Raw genomic sequence first — 21,725 nt, 5'->3', positions numbered from 1 at the left:
ACGTCATAGTATTCGACAGCGCCACCAGTTTGGTAGAGTTGAACTATGCTCGAAGTTAGGGGGCGAACAAGGTCGCGCCCGAAAGCCACGGTCTTGAGGGGATTAGGATGATCCCTGAAAGGGCCGCGACCTTCGGTCCTACTTTTCTTTCAGTAGGAGGCAGCGAACAAGTGCCCATTCGGGGAACCCATCCCTCCCCTCCCCTTCCGGTTTGTTTCGGTTTGAGTCCATCTACCAATGTCATGATGACGTTTCTCGGGTAGAGGTTTATTACAATTGTCATGTTCTGGAGAGGGCACTCGTCTCCTAGCAACGACGCCGGCGTCCGGGGAGGGTCACGTGGTGAAGAAGTCATGTGAGGAGTGAGGCTGCCCGATTAAGAAGGGAAAATGGGAGATAAGTCTTCTCCCTCCTTTGTGTTTTCTCGAAGGTCGCAGCGGTCGGATGGTATGTCACGTGAGACTCCGGTAACCGAGTGCAAAAAGTGAGCCCCCGGCAAATGCGAAGCGTAACAACGTTGCCAGACGGGAACCGGCGCTCCGTCGGAGCCTAACATGACGTCAGTTCTCAAAAATAAAAATTTTCTCTGGCTTTCGCGTCACGTAGAGCCAAAATAGTTTGCAGAAAGTAAAGTGAGACAAGAAGATTTCAGCAACATAGCTTCGGTAGGATTCTGAGGACACGAGATTCAGTCCGTAGTGGCACTTGAAGATATAAATTCCCGAATTTTGTTATGCAAATGAGCCGAAACCAGAACTACGTACTGCTCGCGCGCTGAAAGAGCGACAGGCAATCCACGTGAGAGGATCCACATCCACATGCTTTGGAGCGATTGTGCTGATTGTAGTAGACACTAATCAGTTGGCCAGATAGACTGAGCTGCAACCCAGATAAGACCAATGTCGTGTCGTTTCTGAGCTATAGGTCTATGGTAGACGTAGCACTGGTGGCTGGGTGCGACTTATTTTGGTAGCCTTAAGTATTATGCTACTGGGACAAGTATTCCGGTATTCATAATACTTAAGTGCTATACCAGGTTCAGACGGAAAAGAGCTCTAAAGAAGCTGAACCACATGTCTCGCTGTTCGTGCTTTCTGTACTGGAGCTAATTGTCCCTATGCATTAAATAATCTGTAGGTCGCTGCTGCACCTGCCAAAGATGTATCCTACAGTCACTATATGTACTATAGTGACTGTAATGTAGCCCGTACAGCTGATAGAGATGCTACTATCCAATTAGTCAATCTAATTACAACTGCTAGGACGTTACCAATTCGTTGCATGTTCTGTGGTAGTCATGTATAAGGTACAACTAAAAGCCTACCTATATACAATGCCACATAAAAGGGTCGACAGGAGAGCGGAACTGGGTCTTATTATAAAGCATGTACGCTCTGTTGCCATGAGGTTCTTATCTCAGCATTAGTCCGACGACTTGAAAAACTTATAACAGCGGCGATAATATGCTACGTGAACCGTTCAGCCCAGATGCAACTCTTCTTTCTCTTTTTTCTTTTGTCTGTACAAGTGCACGTACTTTGTTCTTCGAAGCGTTAAAAGCTCCCTGGGTGCTGTACACCTTAAAAGGTCGACACGCTTACACTTCTTTTGGGAGGATTACTTTAAAGAAAAGAAAATAAAAATAAACGAAAGGCGGCAGTTGTATTCTCAATAGATATGTGTAATTTCCTCGGAGTACATATAAAGAAGCACGTACAATTTGCTAAGATGTTATGAACCGCTGAAATCGCGGTCCTAAGCTTTTTCTTTGCATCTGAGTTACATTTTTTTAGTCTGGAAACTGCAAACTTAAATGCCTGTATGGTGTTCGCTGCTGTGTCCGGATACGTCTGTGTATATTTCGCGCTGCTTGATGAAAACAGCAAGTACCAAGCACTTCCCGTTCCAGCACGTCGTGTAAAAATATGTATAAAGTGCAACTACGTGTTGTAGACTGATCAAAACGTACATCGAACAGATTTGTGTGTAACAATGTGGAATGCTTACAAATTTTAAACTGGATCACCATCGTGGTAGTCACCCTTCGAGAACCACACATACTCCAACGCTGTTTCCGTTGCCCGATTTTTTAAATATTTTTTTGACGTCGTCTTTGGAAAGAGAAAAGTCTCGTCACACTCATTTGCGTCTCTCGGGCGTCCTGAAATACTTATTCTTTCAACTACATTTTCATTTTTGGAAAAAGGAGAGAGAGGGAGAGAAAAAAAAGAGGGAATCGCCCCGGTGACTAAAAATTGTGAACAAATCAAATCGCAATTGAAAGAGAAAATATTAAAATATTTCAAGATGTTCGTGAGCAACTCAAACGATTGTGGCGAGACACCCTAAACTTGCACTGCAAACTGGCGACACCTCGATGGTGAGCAAGTTTCAAATTTGCGAGTATTTCATCGTTTTAAATATATAAATCCATTCTCGACGCCATCTGCCAGTTCAAAATTCGAGTTTCCACTATCCAATCATGATGGAGACCTCATGGGCTTATGTATAGCGCAATGGTTTACCCAGAATTTCGTCCTGGGGGGGGGGGGGGGGTTCGGCTCCACAAGGGGGTGTATTTTCGTGCTTTTGACAACATATTTTGCAATCTCACAAAATTTTAGAGGGGTGTTGGGGGGTCTGGATAAATCACTGGTATAGCGCCCCTATTATGATAATGCTCACGGCTGCAATGCAATTTTTTCCAGTGCTCTTGCTGGCATACAGTACAATGTGTGCGTGATGCAATAAATCGCATACAAACATATATAAAAGTGTCCCAATCTTTTTCCTTTCCTGTTGTCGCCGCTACCAGTGTTCCCAAACATGCACGCGAAGCCTTATCGCAACTTCACGTCACGGCATGACGTTTGAGTTTTTTGTCAACACATTAAAGTAAATGAAGCGAAGTATCGAATGTTTTTTTTTTTCTCCGCTGAAAGAGTATGGCGTGCAATATTAAAACCAGGAGGTCCTGTGACGTGACAGCTCTTTCAACATCGCGCATGCACTGGGGGCGTTTCTGCAATGCAATCCCTCAGAACGGCAGACGATACCGTGCCAAGCGAGTCTTGTATTCTCTCATTCTTGTCGTCTGCTATTGGAACAGAACGGTCGGCAGATTATCTGGAGTGTGTAGCACCGCGATAACGGCACTTATCCCCGCATTAGGCCATTTAAAGGTTGTCTCACGTTGTATATATATATATATATATATATATATATATATACGTAGTTTTCCTCATTTGTCATTTTCCTTGCTTCTCGCAGGCTCTACTTGTGCTGTTTCGTCGCCCATAATCGGGGATACGGACAACTTTGTCATCGAGGTGAGTTCCGCCTGCACTTTGATTCGATGTGCAGAGCCACGTGATCCGTCACGTGGCGCACACACGTTGCAAGGCCATTGTTGTACGAGGCCTCATAGTGCACAGACCTAACTCCGCAGTCACCAGTCGTTTTCTTAGTTAGTCATTATTATTATTCATTGTTATTATTATTATCATTGTTATTCATTAAATCTTGTGTTCGGAAGGGGCAAGAGCAGTGGTTGTGCAAAGCTGTTGGTGGTTGTGTCGAGCCAGCTAGAACGTTCCCCACCCACTTTCCCTTTCCCACGAGCCTTTCCTCCTCTCCCTCAGCCGGTATCTTTCACTCCGAAAGGTGGCAACCCTACATGGGAGGGATATCTCTGTGGAATTTACTATTTCCCAGTGATTTTTTTTTAAACGAAAATAACCTGTCGCCGTTTTCCGATGCTTACTGCCGATATTCACGGACCTTTTGTGCTGTTGGAGTAAGGATTACGGATATAAAAATACCGTAATTGTTTTTAATATCGTTTAAGAAACAACGCCTGCGTGGAATAAGCCGCATCTCCATTTCCTTACATGTAGTCTATAGAGCCCTCGATTACTCATCAGGTTATTCATGTTGTCAGGAAAAAAATCGCAGGACGGTTACGGTTTTGTAACGCGAATTTCAGCGACAGCACCGTCGGCATTGGGCCGTCAAACCGTTCAGTTCTAGTCGAAGCATTGCATGGCAAGTCAACAGCATCGCAGTGAGATCATTCTTGAACCGCAAGCGATCGCACAGAAATGGTTATCCTTGAATTGCCTCATAGTGAAGCCCTTCGTGGCTTCTTCTGCTTTAGCTTGCCTCTGACGCCCCTTTGCCTCTGCTTCGGCGGCACGCACTGCGCGGTCTTCGCGTCTATGTGGTTTTGCCTCAGTTCCGGTGGCACGCACGCTGGGATCCTGACGTCGCTCTCGCTTGTTTGCGGCTTCGGCTGCACGACGAACTGGGTCTTCGCGGTCTCTTTCGTTCTCGTGCCCGCCGGAAAGCTTGGGTGTCCCGGCCCCCGACCAGGTATCCCCATGCTGTATTAAGCAAATCATCGAGCCCCATGCTAACAACGTCTTCGTTGTCGTAGTTTATTCGCTTTTCCCTCTGCGGACGACGCCGCGATCTCGAGAAACGAGGCACTAACAGCTGTCGCTGTAAGAAGGCGTTGTAAGTCGAACATCGAAAGAGGTAATTCACGGGGGTTGCGATTTCTGTCATATCGAATATGATTCATTTTACCGACATGATAAAAAGTTAAAAGGTTTATGGTCTCGGTTGTCTCGCGACGTAAACCCCAATTACCAATTATCGAGACTGGTTTATGCAGCGTATTGTGAAGAGGCAAACAACATAAACATGTAGTTCATGCATGTACATGTGGTTCCGCAGTAGAATCGCGACTATTCGATCACCGTGTGGGTCGTGCGCAGTGTTTCGTCCACAACTCCCAACGCCCCCTCCCCCCCAAATGTGGCGACACTCCCTAACTTTTTCCCTGCGCACCCCACACGGGGGGCGGGGAGGGGGGGGGCTCGCTAATTTAGCTGTAGTGACAGATTGGTAATGATACGTTGCGCTGTTATGTAACTGTAGTAGTAATACCCCCCTCCCCCTCTCCGTTGAGATCACTGCAGGTGAGATCCCTTGCCTTGCCGACAAAGGATGTTGAGGGGAGACAGAATACAAGGGTCGTTGTTGAATGATACTTTTGCTCGAGCAAAATCAGCGAGTAAATGTAACTGAATAAAACTTTGTGCAATCCTCCTCGGGTCAGCGGCACGTGCGGCAGCTATCATGGCGGGGAGTAGTGTGTCTGTAGCTGTGGGACAGCGATGCACAATCAAGTTCCTTGTGAAGGAGAACGTCAAATCAGCTGAGGTTTTGCAAAGATTACAGGCACAATATGGGGAGCAAACGATGTCTAGGGGAAGAGTGTACGTATGAAGGTGTGGACAGCTTTTCGAAGGACGGAATACGGTGACGAATGAACCACATGGACACGTTCGTCCGACTGCTGCAGTCACGCCAGTGAACACTGCAGGCGTCGAGCAAGTAGCCTTCCTTGAGTACCGGCGAGGAACTGTTCGGGACATTGCAGGCTCCCAGCGTAATATTAGTGGCGGCAGTGTGGAGGCAATCATTCACGAGGACACACTGTTCCACGAAGTCTGTGCAAGATGGGTTCCCAGGCACCCGACTTGTGACCAGAAAGGAGCGCGCATGGCAGTCTCTGAGCAGCTGCTGAACCGGTTTCAATCCGGGTAGGGGACTAATTTTTCCAATCAGTAATCACATGCGAAGAAAAACCAGTATCCATCATTTCGCCCTAGAAATGAAAAGAGGCAGCATGAAATGGCGACATAAGCCGAAGAAAAGCAAGATGCAGCCGTCAACTGGGAAGTCCATGGGTACTGTCTTCTGGGGCATGAAGGGTGTCATCCATGTTGACTTCTTGGAGCAAGGGGCCACGATTAATGCCCAGTAAAGTAAAACTCCACGTTGGTAAAGGGTGCCGCGCGAAACGCAATTCGCAGGAAAAGTCCTGGGATGTTGTACAGAAGGGTCACCCTTCTTCATGAAAATGCCCGGCTTCACACGGCGAATTTGATGGTAGCAACAGTGGTCGGAATGCCCTAGCTGTTAGGAGGTTTTGCCCCCATGCTCCCTTACAGACCAGATTTAGCCCCAAACAATTAAAATTTGTTTGGGTAAGACGTTCCACACAGGTGAAACCTACAGAAATATGTCCTTTCGTGGGCTACGACAGCAGCCATCTTCTTTCTACGCAAAATGAATCAGAGTTGCCACTGTGATGGCAACGGTTGTGCTAGGCGAATACTTTGAAAAATTGACGTAGTTTGGTGCTTCTCGAATTTTCCATCGTATTTAAAGAAAATGTCTCGTTTTGAGAGTTTTCTTTCGTTGTGTCGAGGTGCCGCCTGAAAACTCTCTCGTTCTAGCGGGAGTTCGTTATATCGCGAATTTCATTGTATCGCGTTTCGCTGTAACGTGGCAAGAGCTTCAATAAAACGTCTTTTCAAGAAGATACAATACTGTGTTCAATATTGTTTTCCCCAAGTCTGTCACAACAATCACACTACAATTGAAGCCTGTGGAACGAATTAAGTAAGGTACTGATGTCTCGATTTTTATGTAGTATATTTTGTGTATGTACACGATATGCAATATCCTTCCTTGCGGATATTCTTTTCCTTTCTAAGATACCAAGAAGCGTTCCGTATGTCTGCAATGAGCAGAGCCCAATATAATGAAATCCATCTACTGTCAGTGTACCCGTGCGCGCAATCAGCGCTTTTTTCCTGTGCCATACTGCTTTATTCCTTCCTTCCATTTTTACGAAAGCACAGCTCACGGAAAGATCATTTTCGAAGATATAGAAACAGGCAGAAGACAGTATATAATGTCGTCCGCTAATGCGGCGCAGGTGCTCTACGTGCCTTTACAATCCACCTTTTTGTTTAGTCCTTTATAAAGCGATGGCCGATTACGGTCGGAGCTGCAAGTGCTACGATGTATTTTAATCAAGCTAAGGTACACGGACAGTGACCTCCCATTTCGTTCGCTTTTTCCTGTTCGTTTCTCTTTTTACTAAAAAAGAAAAAGTGGTTTCGATCGGCCACTTACACCTCGTTTGTTATACAGGTGTTTTAAAAGGTTGGCGACCGTACTGCGCTGGGCTCAATATTGCTCAGTGCTGTCACGCCCATCTTGGATGCAGTGAACGATATCCGGTCTAATAATCTTTCTTCGCACCACCTGACCGGCCGGCACCTTGTTACGCACGCCTGGTAGCACCCTTTGTTTATTGTATTACCGTCTACTTTGTTTGTTCAGTTTTCCCACGCATCGCCTGTGATCCCACAGCGAGCTGAAGGTAGTTTAAATAACTGTGACGCAGACAAAGTATACAGAAAGAATTCCTTGTTTGATACTGATCGCAGTCGAGGACAAGCATTGAAAAAACACGCCGTAGCAGACGACGTTCCAGTTCGCTCGTCACGTGATCGATACCGCTGGCGCCCTCTCGCGCTCGACGAGCGCCGGAGATTCTCCGTCGTGCGTTTCAGGTGGTCCGGTGCGGTGTGTTTGAATCCTGTTTTAGACGCAGTTGTCTGTTTGCAGTCACTAGTGTGTGCAAAACGTTTCAAATAGTCGGAACGCAGAAGGGATCGCAACTTTTGTGATAGTGATTCTGGAGAACCAGCGTACGTAACTTTTGTCGTCGTCTGGTATACCTGAGACGTTCCTCGGACACCGCATACCAAGAAAAGTTGCTTCTCCATGAAGGAAAAATCCTCCAAGGTAAAAATGAAGGGGCATGTTTCTATTGTTGGGGATATGTCTATATTATCTCTCCGACTTTATTGCTTGTAATATATTTGCGTGCCGTGTTGTCGTCTGCTAAGAGGGGAAAAGTGTATAGGCACCATTGTGCTGAAATAAGTTGGATTAGCATGTAGAGTTTGAACACCTGTTAGTTCGCGTGATGGTTTCAACGTGAAGGTGGACGATGCCCCCCTCCTCTCGTGGAGTGATTCTTTGGTTGTCGCGTATGTCACTTCAACCGCGCTGCGTAGGTGCAGGCGGACGTGGTCACTGCGTGGTCAGCGGTCATGGTCACGCTGCTTCAGGCAATGTAGATGACGTCGCGGTCGGAATGCAAAGGCCAGTGCAGGCAGTGCGAACGGACGGATATGGGTTTTTCTTTTCAGGAGGAAGCATCGCCTTGTGCGGCTCATGGATGTGGTTGCGGGGGCGAATGGGTTGCATCTCTGCCTGACCCATATTTCGCAGACGTATTATATTCGTATACAATTCGATTTCTGGGTGTTTGGTTTTAGCGGAGATTTCCGCGAAGGATACTGATTTTCGAGCAGGACGTAATTTGGAAGGCTATCTCCGCTTCATCACATGGTGTAGCTCTATAATCTGGAGCGTTTGGCCTCATTATGATTTATGAGGAACATCTATAGAGGTCAGCTCCCCGTGCACCTGGGTTGTTTGCGCACAAAGGGCGCAATGCTATACCTCGATTTCTTTTTGTTTATTTGAAAATTGCGTCTATTGTTTACACGAAAATTAATAGTAATCGGGGTTGTCACACGCGAAAGTGCGTTTCTGTGGGAGTATGTTTACACTGTTTTTACACGGTAATGTTTTTTTATGAAATGAGTGACACAAATGACGTGTGATATTGAGATAATTATGTTGGAGCAATTTTAAAACGTAAATTTATAAAATTCCTTGAATAATTGAAAGGTATAGGATAGCTTGCTGGCCTGACATAGAAATCGTCCTGCGTGCTCTTTTACTGTAATATGGTTTGTTCTACGCTTATTAGGGAATATAAGTCACATCTTCAGAACATTATTGGCTCAAAGTCGGGCTTGTACCTCGATAACTTGTAACAGCATTCGCATCTTTACCGTGTTTGGGAAAGACGCATCTCCAGGGTTCACAAGGATTATAGAAATGCATGCATGTTCAAAATTGGCCTTGTGCGGCTAATTTCTGAGCAGTTCTATTCTTCTAGGCTGTTCAAGTAATAACTGTGTTTTATGCGTTTGATTACGGTGACCCTGTAGTCGCTGTAGTGAACGCGTCTAGCGAATACAATGAGGTATATCTTGTTTGTTTTTCCTATGTCATATGCATAGAGTAGGATTCAAGGATTTTTATTTTCGTATATCTACAAAGCAATGTACAGAGTGGGAGTGTTAGGGCGTACCCTGTAAAACTGTCCCTGCAAAGAATACATACACTTCAAGTTAGAAACAATTGAAACTACAAAGTTGAAATAACAACAATAAAAGAAATGAAAAATATAGAATAATCAATGTGATGCAATATAGAAAATGTGATGCAAAACCACAGTGATGTTAACACTTATGATGGTTGAGTTGCAAAGTGAAATTTTTAGTAGTATTTAAAAAAAAAAGAGAGATTAGAAGTGTCTTATTTCCATACGCAGCATTAAAAAGAAAAAGAAACACTTTTCTTAAGCAGTAACAACTTTATTTGAATAATGATAAGGGAGTTTCATCACCAGGGACGATACTCTACTCCCCCATTGCTGGTGGTAATGTGGTGAAATTGAATAATAGCCACCTCACAGTTGGAACTGGGGTCCTATGGTGTCGAAAAACTCGTAATTCTTCATGAGCGCTGTGATAATGGGAGAACACGTATTTTACTGCATTCGTGTCTTGCGCCACATAAAACACTTTTTTTGAGTCACCTGGACGAACTATAGTGTCAATTAACGACTCATTAATTGAAATTTAGGAACTTTTGTAGTCGTTCTGTTGTAACAGTGAAAAGGGGGGGAAGTCTGCTTGCCCTTCTATTGCGATCAGAGGTATGAATGTATGCCCTCCTATAGAGTACAGGAGTTCAGTTGAATGATGATGATGATTTACAGTCAACCCTCAATTTATGAACCTTCGATTTATGAATTCCCTCGTTTTATGAACACTAGCACGAGGAACTAAACTTTTTACATGCATTTTTCCCTCGTTTTATGAACCTCGATATGCGAATAATGAACGGAATTTCTGGAAACCAACTAGGAGTTGCCCAGCGTTTTTGCCCTCAATATATGAATGGATCGTTCCGAGGCCAGCAGAAACCTAGGAATTATTCGTGGCCTTGTGAATGGCACCTGAACAGACAAAACATTTTTCCAGGTATTGCACCCCCCCCCCCCCCCCCCCCCCCCCCGGTTCTTAACCCCTTGAAATCCGATCAACAAACTGGTTTTTGCAGAAGTGTTCCTGACCTCAATTGATGAATAAGGTGTCCGCTGTCACCCGGAGATTAATAAACGTAGGTTAAAAATCCCAGAGGAAATCAGAGACCAGTTGAGTGCGAACGTGCTGACATCTCTTCTTTCCAAGATTGACACAGCGGAAGGCATTGTCCAAAGAAAAATTAAACAATATATTGCACTATAAACACAATCTCAACTCGGAAATACTGTTTTGTCAGCTCGATAGTACTCACTGAACGGAATTTTCTATTTATGAATCCCTCGATTTATGAACATTTTTCGAGGAACTGAGGGTGTTCATAAATCGAGGGTTGACTGTATAGGTTTCTGGCACAAAAGTGAATACAGGCCGTAGAGTTCAACCAAAGCAGTGCAGATTGTTTTGTACACTAAAGCGACTAGATGTTTGGCTCCAGAAATACAAGGTTATTGACTAGTCTATGTTCTACATTTATTAATGACTGTTCTTTCTTCTTTTTCTTCTCTCTCTCTCATATAGTTGAGCGACGAAGTGGACATGTCCTTGAGAGCCGACAGTCCGGCGGACAGTGCCTTACCTTCGAGCGATCGCTGCTCACCGGAAAATACTAAATGGTACCGTAATACTTCACCACTAGAGTGCATTACTGTGCTTTACTCGAAATGACACCGGAACTCTCAATTTATTTTGAGATCAGAGCTGTATTCGATGTGAATTTGCCATGTGAAACTCAGTGTGATTGCATGTGAATTTGCCGAATGCAAAATTTCCTCCAGTTTTGCCTTGTATCGGTGGTTTGATTGCTTCGCATAACTGAAACCATCAGTGACTGGTGGTGTTGTCGTGCCAATAATAAATAATTTGATCTGTATTCATGTGAAGCATTTAGCACGTGAAAGTATTTTCATGCTTTTGTTTGGGCTGTCGCTTTAAGCAAGGACGTTGATCTAATTTTAGAAAAATGGATTCTCACTAGACAAAATGCAAGGGCAAACTTTGGCATATACTCTATAGTATGGGAGATCAAATTTTGTGGTTGAGCATTTTCCTGCATTGGAGCCACATTAATTATTCAGTTTCGTATTGCAGTAGCAGTAGTGACGGGGAAGAACGTTTTGAGTGCGATGTAGAGGAAGACTTTGGAGTCATGGACGTAGGAAAGCCTTCTCTCAGGTGAGGACATTTTTAAAATTTATGGCCGATCAGTGGTCGTCTCAGGTATGCCGTCTAGAATTCCCTTCACTAAAATGATATGCTTCGATAAAATGCAAAACTGGGGTTGTCTGGTGGGACAAACTTATACTTTGTGAGAAGGAAGTCACTGAAAAGGTTAGCCAGCTGTAGGACTCTAACCCACATCTTCTGGATTGCCGGTCCAGGGCTCTACCGTATTTTGTGTGCAAAAACGCAAAGCATAATGTTTGTTTATTTATTTGAATGTACTGTCAACGGGTGAGGGTCAAAACGGGCAGGCATGAGTAACAATACAGTACAAAACAACAGAAAAATGGTGTACTGCACAATAGTTCACAGTACGCAGTTGAACATAGTGGACTGTGTTATGAGTAGAGCCCGGATTTTTAGGCACGAAAGAACCTTGTTTTAGGTGCCTATAAAAGGTGCTAAAAGTCCTAATTTAGGCACTAAAAATGGCATTATAGACACTATAAATTGTTATCTTTTCTGTTCATTTGTAGCACTGAAAGCACAAAAAGAAGGTGAATAAATTAGTTTTGTCCGCAGGAACAATACCGTAAATGGGAGTTGTGACTGTCTTTCAAATTTTTTGCTGCAAGAAATACAAAACTTGTTAATCTTACTATGGTCACAAGTAGAAATGAGTGTGGGTATGAAAATTCGTACCCGCAACCGTGGGATCACGACGCGCATCCGCAGCAGTGTCATTGGTGCAACACGCATCCGCACATCCCAACGAGTACCCGCATATCCGCAGGTGCACAGGTGCAGTCCAATGCGCACGCATGTTTCAGTTATGCCACGTGATCGTCACAGCACGAAATGATTTATTGATGCTGTATACACTGTCTGTTAGCGAGCCACTTTTCCAACAGTCAGACGCTGTGAAGACAGTTGACATGGTTGCCAGCTCACTAACGCGAAGCGAACCAGTCATCGTGTCGAAAGATAGCCAAAATTAGTCCTGTGTGGCAAACAAATCAGCTGGACTCTCGCCCTCCCCCTCTCTCTCTCTCTCAAAGAGTAAGCATAGAACGGGGTGCCAGTAAATGACGAAGCTGTTATCTCGCACACCACGGAAGCACTGGATAATGGGACGTCTTGGAAAATATTTTGGGCACAACGTTCGCGGTAAATCGGGTCGTACACCAAAAGCCGACAGGCCGGTTTTGCGCCTGTGGGTGTTGCGGGTATACCCGCGTAACCCGCGGGGGCAGTGCGGGTCTACCCGCGCGTTACCCGCAACCCGCGATGACATGTAAATGTGTACCCGCGAAGAGCAAACTAGCGCGGATACCTGCGGGTCTTCCCGCACCGCACTCATCTTTACCGCACTCATCTTTAGTCACAAGGCTTATAGCCATTGCCACCGGTCTCACGACACCTCTCAGAAGGACTTGTCGCGGGCAGCACACTGGCGATACGCGATATGAGCTGCGTGCACCGGAGGCTTTAGTGTAACGGTAAAACTTCTTAGTCCTCGAACCTCTTAAGCTTCACCTTCTAGATTTCGTTTTCAGCATTACCCCAAGGCTTGGAATAGTAGCAAATATGGAGGATCAAGTCTGGTCAGACTGGACGCGGTGTCGCCTTCGCTCGTGTACCTGTGGCCGCGACTGCCCGCGAAGGTTGCCAAACTGTAGGGATTTTGCCGGACTTGTACTTACCTTCGTACGTCACGCCTCCTCGTCAGCATTTTACCGTGTGTAAAATTCGTTTAAAAAAAGAGAGAGAGGAAATTAGAAAAGATGTAAGCGGGAAATAGTGCTGAGTGTTCTAGATAGTGTGTCTAGAGTGTTCTAGATGGGCCTATACTTTTTAATAACGACCCACGAGACAACACAATGCTGGAATAGAGAGAAAGAACGAGCAAGCTTTGTACCGAGTAATCAAGTTTCAATTCTCAGCTTGCATTGCAATACTTTGAGATACTCGCTTTTCTCAAAAGGACGTGCGACGTGACCCACGTCAGTTTCACCTGGACAACGGTGTGTCGCCACCGCTTTAGGGCCATTACAGGGCATTTCTCTATGTTTAATCGGAGTTTTAGGCATCTACACCAAAATAGGCACTAATGCCGGAATAGGCATTTATAGGCGCCATCAAATCAATAGAGGAGGTTCCCCAGCACCCAGTTGGTGCTCCTGTACCGAAAAGGCACTATTAGAACCACGCGAAAAAAATAGGCGAAAAAAAAATTTGCCTAGGAATCTGGGCTCTAGTTATGAGTCTTCTAATTATGGGTATGTCTTACCAACACTAGATATTAAAAAAGGTTGCGCACAGTGTTCTGTGGATAGAAAAATTTACTTTGCTTTGGTAGAACATTTGGGAGAAGGAAATGTGGGCAGAATCCCCCCCCCATGTAAAGTCCCTATATCACCTCCCTGAAATATCACTAATGTAAATGTTGTAATGTTGAGTGTTTCTTTATTCTGTGAAATAAAACCAGAAATAAAGACCGTACATGTGATTGAAATTGAAAATCCTGAGAAGCTTGATCTTCCTCACTGTTTTGTACCTGGTCTTGTGACTTAACACTGAAAAAATACTGCAGGTCTTCTGGCTCATTCCAAGCTCATCACTGTACTTCTTAATCTGTGTGCCATATGAAATAGCCCATATGCCAGAATTTCAGTTCAAGCACAAAATTAATCAGAGTGCAAAAAATGTAATCCAAGTTCCGTGTGAGTTAATCTGCAGTATGGCAATAATTTAATCTGTGATGTAGCCATGCTCAACACTTAGGCTGATTGAAATAACTTTTGTTACCAATGGCGACACCACTGATATTAGTGCATTCTTGTCAACCAGGAAATTACGAGACCAGACTTCTCTCTTTAGTACTCAAATTCAACCGCACGGTGCTCTGGCTAATTCGTATGGCACCTGGGTTAATTTTTTTGCTCTCGGAATAATGTCTGTGGTACCTGGACTTGCTTTTGGCATTTGGATTGTCTCATATGACACACAGATTAAATCTAATGCGACAGGATTAAAATTAGTGAGAAGTCTCGTAGATGGGTATGCAAATGCCTGTTTATGCCTGTGAGACAAATACGGTATTTGACAGGAACATCGGTTTTCTGTGTTTTAACGTCCACTAGCCTGTACATCCACTACAACAGCTGTACGGTCTGTATCGTTCCAGCTCTGACAGCTTTCGAAGTACCAGTAGTGCAGGCAGTACTGGGAGTACGCGACACCACGGTCCACAGCGTAACACGTGGCTGAGGACCAGTTTACGGCGGACTGGGTATGGCCTCGAATGGGTTTGACAGTTTCTGCGGTAGCCCTTGACGTTGTGCAATTCTGTTGTAGGTCTGGAAAGAGAATGTCTTCTAGTTCATTAGCAAGGTGAGTTGCATAACATACTTTCTCCTCCACCATAGCCCAGGCACATATATACCTCCATTATTGTTGCGCCATTAAATGAGCGCCAAATGAGCACGTGTTTCACACACATAAGGTGCGGATGAGATGCCCCCCTTTAGAGTAGAAGAGTTTGTCCCAAAAGCACTAATGGATAGTTTCTGACATGCCCATACACTGCAAACGTATTTATGTGGTAAAGCTGTTCCTTTAAAACTTGTATTGCCTCAAAAAAAAATTGTGACAAACCTTCAAAACAGGGAGCTATTTCAACCTTCGAGGTCCTCAACGAGAGGCCGCTCGGGTAGCTTCGAGGCGGAGGACCTGCAGGCTCTGCAGGACCATCAACAGTCTGTGGATGACCTAAATGACAAGGTTATGCAGCTGCAGGGACAGGTATCTGCATTGAGTGACAGCTTAAGTTCAAATGACGACCTCTACCGGCGCGTGAAGCAGGAGAACTCGTCTCTCGTCGACAGGTGAGGAATAGTTGATGCAGTAATTGTCTGTTTCACGTTTCATTTCCTTTAATGTAGTACTTTGTCCTGACATACTTTGTGCAAGTAGTATGTGACATAAATACTAGGAGTATGCAAGTTCCGTGTCAGTTGCTATCAGTGCACCGCGCCATGCTTGACGCGTGTGCATTTCTCGTCTGACAGAGGTACTGCTTGTATTCCCCATACGGCAATTGGATTGTCACCCCTCCTTGCGTCATGCGGCGCACGTCCGAGGTGCAGGAAGGGTGCCAAGAATTAAGCGGGCATCCTGCCACTGGGTTGAGACGTGCGGTTGTGCACCATTCTCGTCTTGTGATGATGGATGATGACAAATGGGTCTGAGGCTCTGAATTTGGGAGCTCTGTCGGCAGATTTGGCATTGGTGTTGACGTTATGAAGGCCTTGGCTGTGGCAGTATATACAGGGTGTCCCAGAAAACGTGTCATTGAATTATAATAAAAAAACTACACCACCTAGAGTCATGCGGTCAATGGCATTTGTTCTTACTGGGTTTTTGCCACCTCCTCGTGTGAATGTCGTGTAACGTAAATTTAATTATGTAAATTTTTGCGAGCTTAAGTCGTAAATTTGCCTAGTAAAGGTCACTTTTTTACCTCACCAATGTGAAGAGCGTGTCTAATTTAGTCAAATTAATGATAATTGACAGGGATATCCAGGAGCTATCCCATCGGAAAAAATAGCCGAACATCATGCTCTACGGAGGTCGCACAGAATAGCGCACGATGAATTTTTCAGCGCAATCTTTGTCAGTCCGACGAAAGGAGGTTGGAAACCCAGCCCTCCCCGACATCGCAGAAAGAGATAAAACAGGCACGGCTTATCACGTCCGACTTTCGCTGGGATAATGCATTCCCTCTCCCGATTTTAGGTAATGTTACTTTTTCTACTATCACTCTGTGGGCTGGCTTCGGAACCTCCTTTCGTCGCACTGCGAGCGATTCCGCTCAAAAAGTCATCGCGCGCTATGGTCCGGTGCTCCGAAAAGCATGAGATTCGGCTATTTTTCCCGATGGGATAGCTCGTGAGTATCACTGTGAATTATCACGAATCTGAGTGAATTCGGCACGCTCTTCATATTGGTGGGGTAAAAAAGTGACCTTTACTTGGCAAATTTCCGAGTTCAGTTCGCAAATATTTACATAATTAAACTTACGATACATGACATTCACATCAGGAGTTGGCCAAAAACCTAGTAAGAACAAATGCCGTTGACCGCATGGCTCTAGGTGGCGTAGTTTTTTTTATTATAATTCAATGACACGTTTTCTGGGACACCCTGTATAGAAAACAAAGTGCACAGTTGAGTTTTCACAAATGTATCTTTGACGTTCTTTTTATATATATTTAATGCTGTGGGGCCAGTAATTATTGTTTAAGAAAAAGTAAATACACGAGCATCGTGTCCGATCCAATCCAGAATCAACCAATCCGGAAAGTCGCGCTCTTTTCTGCTTGCGGTAAGCACGCGGGAACATTGACAAAGAAGCACGCGCTACAGTTTCGCTTTCTCGGGCGAGACACCACCGTCGGTGCGGTAGCTGCTCTTCGTGCTACTTCTGTAAGTCAGCTTCCGTAGACTACGATGAACCATGAGGACTGGCATTGTTCTTGCATTCATGTAAGGCATGCGAAGGGCTGTGCGGCACATCGATCGCCGCGAAGTACTTTCCCCGTATATTACGCATATACACAAATACGTACTCTTTAGTCGAAAGTTTGTCATCCAGAATATGTGGAATTCTCGTTGGAAATGCCTTGACGAATTGTTCCATCCAACAGCGTTTTCGCATATTGAGCTCCTCGTGGACGACGGGGAAGATAATATTAATTACCACAGTTTGTAATAAGTCTCCTGTGTCACCGTCTGCAGTTACAAAGCAGATGGGAAGACCGAAAAAAATGCTAACTCTACTCGTGTTTGTATGGTTGTGGTATACTAAGCTAGTCAGTTTACGGGGACAGTTTAGATGCATCAAGCGGGTTTACGAACCGGTTTGAACTGATTGCCAGCTGGAGCTGAACTGGAACGGAACCTTTGTCCGCGACACTGATGGTAGCTGCCGAATATTGAGATGGCTTATTTTGTGGGTATTGTACTGTCTGAGAAGAAAATAGCCATAAAACTGCCAGTGTTCCTTTCCCCATTGCGCGATTCTAGGACGAAACGAATCATTGACAGAATTGAAGCAGTTGAAAATCGTGGTCAGCGATTGTTCACGGTCGAACACGGTCCTTCATCCGTTCCGCACCGTTTCGAACTGATTTGTGAACGTCTGTATGTCATGCACGACATTTTTGCTTCCGAATTGCTTCGGAAGTCCCGCGTACATATTAAAAAAAAGGGAAAAGAAAGAAAGCTATATAGAAAAATGCACTGAGAGTTCCAACTTGCACACCGAAACGGTATACGGAAGTTCAGCAAGCAGACGACAGTGCAACGGCACGTTCGAGATCGTCTGCTCTGCTTCGTTGCGGAAATGGCCGTCAAGCGTCGGGCTATGGGAGAGAGAGAGGAAAACGAACAACAAAAATGCCAACAATAGAAGTGAAAAAAAAAAAAAAAAGCAGGAAGTACCCTTCCCCCGTTTCCCCCTCCGAAAAGTTGAGCCCGCATTGGTGGCCCTTCGTACCCTGCCGCACCTGTCTGCGGAACGTGCTGCTTTTGGGAAGGTGCCGCGCGTACTTGGAGCGTTCGTTACCACGGCGACGACGACGACGACATTTGGCAGCCGAGTACGTGTGCCAGCTATCGAGCTTTGTCAAACGCGGATTGCGTCGTCTCCTCTTGCGTTGAGTGTGTGTTTGTCCGAGCGAGCTATATTTTTTCGGTGTCAAGGGTGTTTTGGCTCGCGGCACGACAGCTCTTAGCCGTGCCTCAATATCCGTGAATGCGTCTCGCATCGCCGAGTGCAAATGGGCGACTCCGATCGCCGGTGGATGGCGGTGCGCCCGAGGTACGTCTGTTTTTTTCAGTGGGCACAAAAATTACGCGACGATTGTGCTTGTCAGCTTCGTCGCTTCGTCAGTGTTCCGTCCGGGTTCGCTCTGACGTCAGCGCAGGTGGCGGGATGCACGTAGTTGGCCAAGTTCTCGCCTGTCCGCATTTGAGTCCACGGCCGCATAGCGGCGTTGGGTGGGGTTGCCAACGTCAAGCAAGCAAGTGAGCGAGTGTGCGCACCGCAGCAGCGCTGAGCGCTGTCTTGATCTTTTAAACTTGCACCTGTATGCATATGCGTAGTGGACATTCTTGACCTGATATCACGGACGACCTGCCCAGGTTCTTTATGTTTTGGTTGTTCATTGCTGTCAGGTGCAGGACACGTACAGTGGTTTGTTCAGAATCGAAAGCACTGGAAGGTGTTTCATAAAATTGGAGCAGGGGGCACGTTATTACAGTTCCTTGTGACTGCTTCATGAATCAGCCGACATTTCTCTAAAGCTGAAATAACTTTGGATACCCCAAAGGGTGTGTCTGGATAAATCACTGCACACAAAACTTGACCCATTGAGAAAGGTAGTTTCTTGTAGATGAAAAAGAAATCTGTGGCCACTACGGGTTTGCTTTCTGTCATATAAAAATAAAAATGCAGGATATAAAAACTGTGCTCATCAAAATCTAATCTCAGCAGTTACGCCACATATAGTGTCATCTGGAATGTCCTTGATGTGTACTGAAATACATAACTATAAGATAGAAGTCTGCAAGCAGGGGCAACTGTATTTACCACATTTCACATTCTCCAGTTGCGTCTAATGTAGAATACATTCATGTTGTTTGCATGCTTAAAGCCCTCACTCGACACCACTGAAGGATGTTTCTGCATTGTGCTTATAAGCTGTGAACCAGTTGCGGTGTGCAGTCTTGGGAAGTATACGATAAGTGATCTCTTACTGGCCAAGTAACTAGTAACTCATTGATAATTCTTTCTCAGAGAGCAACTTCCACGTTGAATATCAGTTGGCGACGGATAGTGAAAGAAGATGGGACTAGTTTCTGACCGACGTGAACAACGAGATTTGGCCGAGGCAGACCACAATTAGGGACGGTCGAATTGAATTCTTTAGTTGAAATTGCAGAGATAAATAGGTTAGAGATAAATTCATAAGTAACTGCAGTTACTCTACAACTTCCTGTTTCCCCTCTCTACTTATCTCAAATCTCCTACTATGATTTTGTTTCTCTCTTGCTCTTTTATATGTGTGTATACATATATATACATATACATATAAAGGTATGGGAGCAGGACAGATATCGTTTTCTATACGGCAAGGCGGACATCCTCTCCAAGAAAGTGTGCAACTACAAGATGACTAATCACCTAAAATTCATTAATGAACTCGCTTTTGCCCAAAATTCCATAATTAAAAAGTTAATGAATTTTAGGTAATTAATCGTCTTGTAGTTACACTCTTCCAGAGGGTGTCCGCCTGGCTGCATAACTCATTTGCAAAGACAACATCTGTGCTGCTCTCATAGCTTTTTAATAAAAATTCTGGAAAGGATAAAAATAAACACCCTTTATAATTTTGTTTCTCTCTAGTTTCAGAAATGAGTCTCATCATTGTTCACTACCTCTCATAGCCTGGTATTTAACATTGGAATTTCTCTAAGAAATGCGTGTGATTATTACATTTGCTGGCTAATTGAAGTGGCCACTTATAACTTAAGTTACATCCCAAGACCGGCTGTATGTATGATACTCTTTAGATCAATTTGAAGTCTCATACCACGAAATATTCCCGAAGTGTGGCTTCGAAATTTACAAAATTAGCCACTTGGACAGCAACAATACAGTCATTTGAAGTCACACACCAAACTCAATGTGTGCCATGCGCAAGGAGCGCATTCATAACTTTCTGGTAATGCCGCGTGACTTTAAAAAAATGAATTGAGAGACATCCCCAGTTGGAGCAGCAAATATTTCAGAGATGAGGGGAGAAAACGTAGGAAGGAAGAACTGTGATTGGTGTATGGTATTCTATCAAGGGCGTACGGTGTATGCTCCTGTTTTTGGGAGTACGGAACGACACACCCTTGTGATGATATAGTACACACCTTCGATTGGGGTCTGGTGCACTCTGGAGCCTACAAAACTTCATCCAAGGAACACATTCTCTGTTAATAAGCCCCAGCATTTCGGTATTGAATATCTAGACAGAGATGCGATTGAAGATGTCTTGTACAAGAGAACATTTTCTGCTTAGAGGAGGTCGATTTGTGCGGCAATCCCTCCACAAGAATACTGCCCAGCTGCATGTGCATAGAAAGGAGGCACGTGTGAATAGTAATTATAACACAGAATTGAATACAAAGCGAACTTCACCTGATACACATGCGCTCACTTCGGTTTATGCCCCCCTCTTATGCGTTTGTCAGCTTTGCGTGTGCAGCTTTCGGAACTATATTTGAATACGTTCGGTTTCGAAGAAGCATCAGTTCTATTTTAATGTAGAATTTGCTATTCCATTCAAACATCGAGTCTAATACAGAATTATTGGAATTTGTATCCGAAAAATTAGGTTATTCACGCAGGCGTAATAAAAAGTTCACTAACAAGGTTTGTCTGTCCTCCTACAGGATACATGGCCTTGAGGAACAGATCAGAGAGTTGGAAATCAAGTCCGAGGAGCGAGTTCACGAAGAAGAGAAAAGATTAAAAGAGGCACTGGTACGTCTCCACTTTTATCGACTGGCGTTTCCAGTCTGCCGACATGTTCTTTCCGTATGGGGTGTTCGCGGTAGCTGCGGGCAGGATACGGGAAAGATCTGTCGTACGGGACAGTTTTGTGCATAGATGTGTATCTGTCACCCAGAGCCGGCAAGAGAGGGAAAAGGGTGCAGAACTGGAGAGGTATGCCACGAGGGTGCACATCCTGGAGCAGGAGCAGCTACAACTGCGAGAGGAAGGGATGCGCCTCCGTGCGCTTGCGGAAAGGCTCAAGCAGGAGAAGGCACAGGCTGTTGAACAGCTTGAACATGCTCAAGTGAGTCATTCCCCCTGCGCACTCTGTAGATAACTGTACCTATACCGGTATTCAGGGTCTCTTCCAAAAAGTATCGGAACTACATTCATTAAAAAAATAAATATTGTGGATGTACGTAAAACGAGGTAAAATTCCTCAAAATAACATCCTTCTGCGTCAATACACTGTTGCCAGTGCTTTGCCACGTATGGTACGCCCCGAGGGTTTCATCCGAGGGAAGAGAAAGAAGTCGGGTGGAGTGTAGGTAGGGAGCATTGCCACGTTGTTCTTCGCCAGAAACTTCCTTACACGTACCGAAGTGCCAATCGGCACATTGTTGGGATGGAGAATCCACGTATCGGCGATCTCTCGAGTAGCCTAAGTACATGGGTTCAAGCACGTAAGAACCACTTCTTGTGCAGTGCTAAGCTACATGCAAATGTTTGGGGAGCACGCCCATAGACCTTCTATGGAGAGAGATGTCGTGAGGAGGAGGAGTATACAAGTGCATTACCTGCACTTGTACACTATCCACCATGCAACTGAATACTGT

At 44.9% G+C, this 21,725-nt stretch overlaps 1 protein-coding gene across 6 annotated transcripts in view; it reads left to right on the top strand.

Moving 5' to 3' along the window:
* The window catches only part of LOC135391704 (rab11 family-interacting protein 4A-like), an 87,221-nt gene that overhangs the window by 55,740 nt on the left and 9,756 nt on the right, over nt 1–21,725 (top strand). For 2 of the 6 annotated variants that reach the window (XM_064622061.1, XM_064622060.1), the window contains 8 exons: nt 3,271–3,329; nt 10,638–10,732; nt 11,208–11,291; nt 14,467–14,571; nt 14,637–14,672; nt 14,948–15,166; nt 20,787–20,877; nt 21,023–21,193. In XM_064622061.1, the coding sequence (XP_064478131.1) occupies nt 3,271–3,329; nt 10,638–10,732; nt 11,208–11,291; nt 14,467–14,571; nt 14,637–14,672; nt 14,948–15,166; nt 20,787–20,877; nt 21,023–21,193 (860 nt within the window). Of the gene's footprint in view, nt 1–3,159; nt 3,183–3,270; nt 3,330–7,410; nt 7,672–10,637; nt 10,733–11,207; nt 11,292–14,466; nt 14,572–14,636; nt 14,673–14,947; nt 15,167–20,786; nt 20,878–21,022; nt 21,194–21,725 lie in introns of those variants that run through there. The other 4 variants (XM_064622065.1, XM_064622064.1, XM_064622063.1 and 1 more) reach the window with 3 other exon arrangements.

The sequence above is a fragment of the Ornithodoros turicata genome, chromosome 4 (assembly GCF_037126465.1).
Source record: "Ornithodoros turicata isolate Travis chromosome 4, ASM3712646v1, whole genome shotgun sequence".
NCBI lineage: Eukaryota > Metazoa > Arthropoda > Arachnida > Ixodida > Argasidae > Ornithodoros > Ornithodoros turicata.
This window is presented reverse-complemented; position numbering and strand designations above follow the sequence as displayed.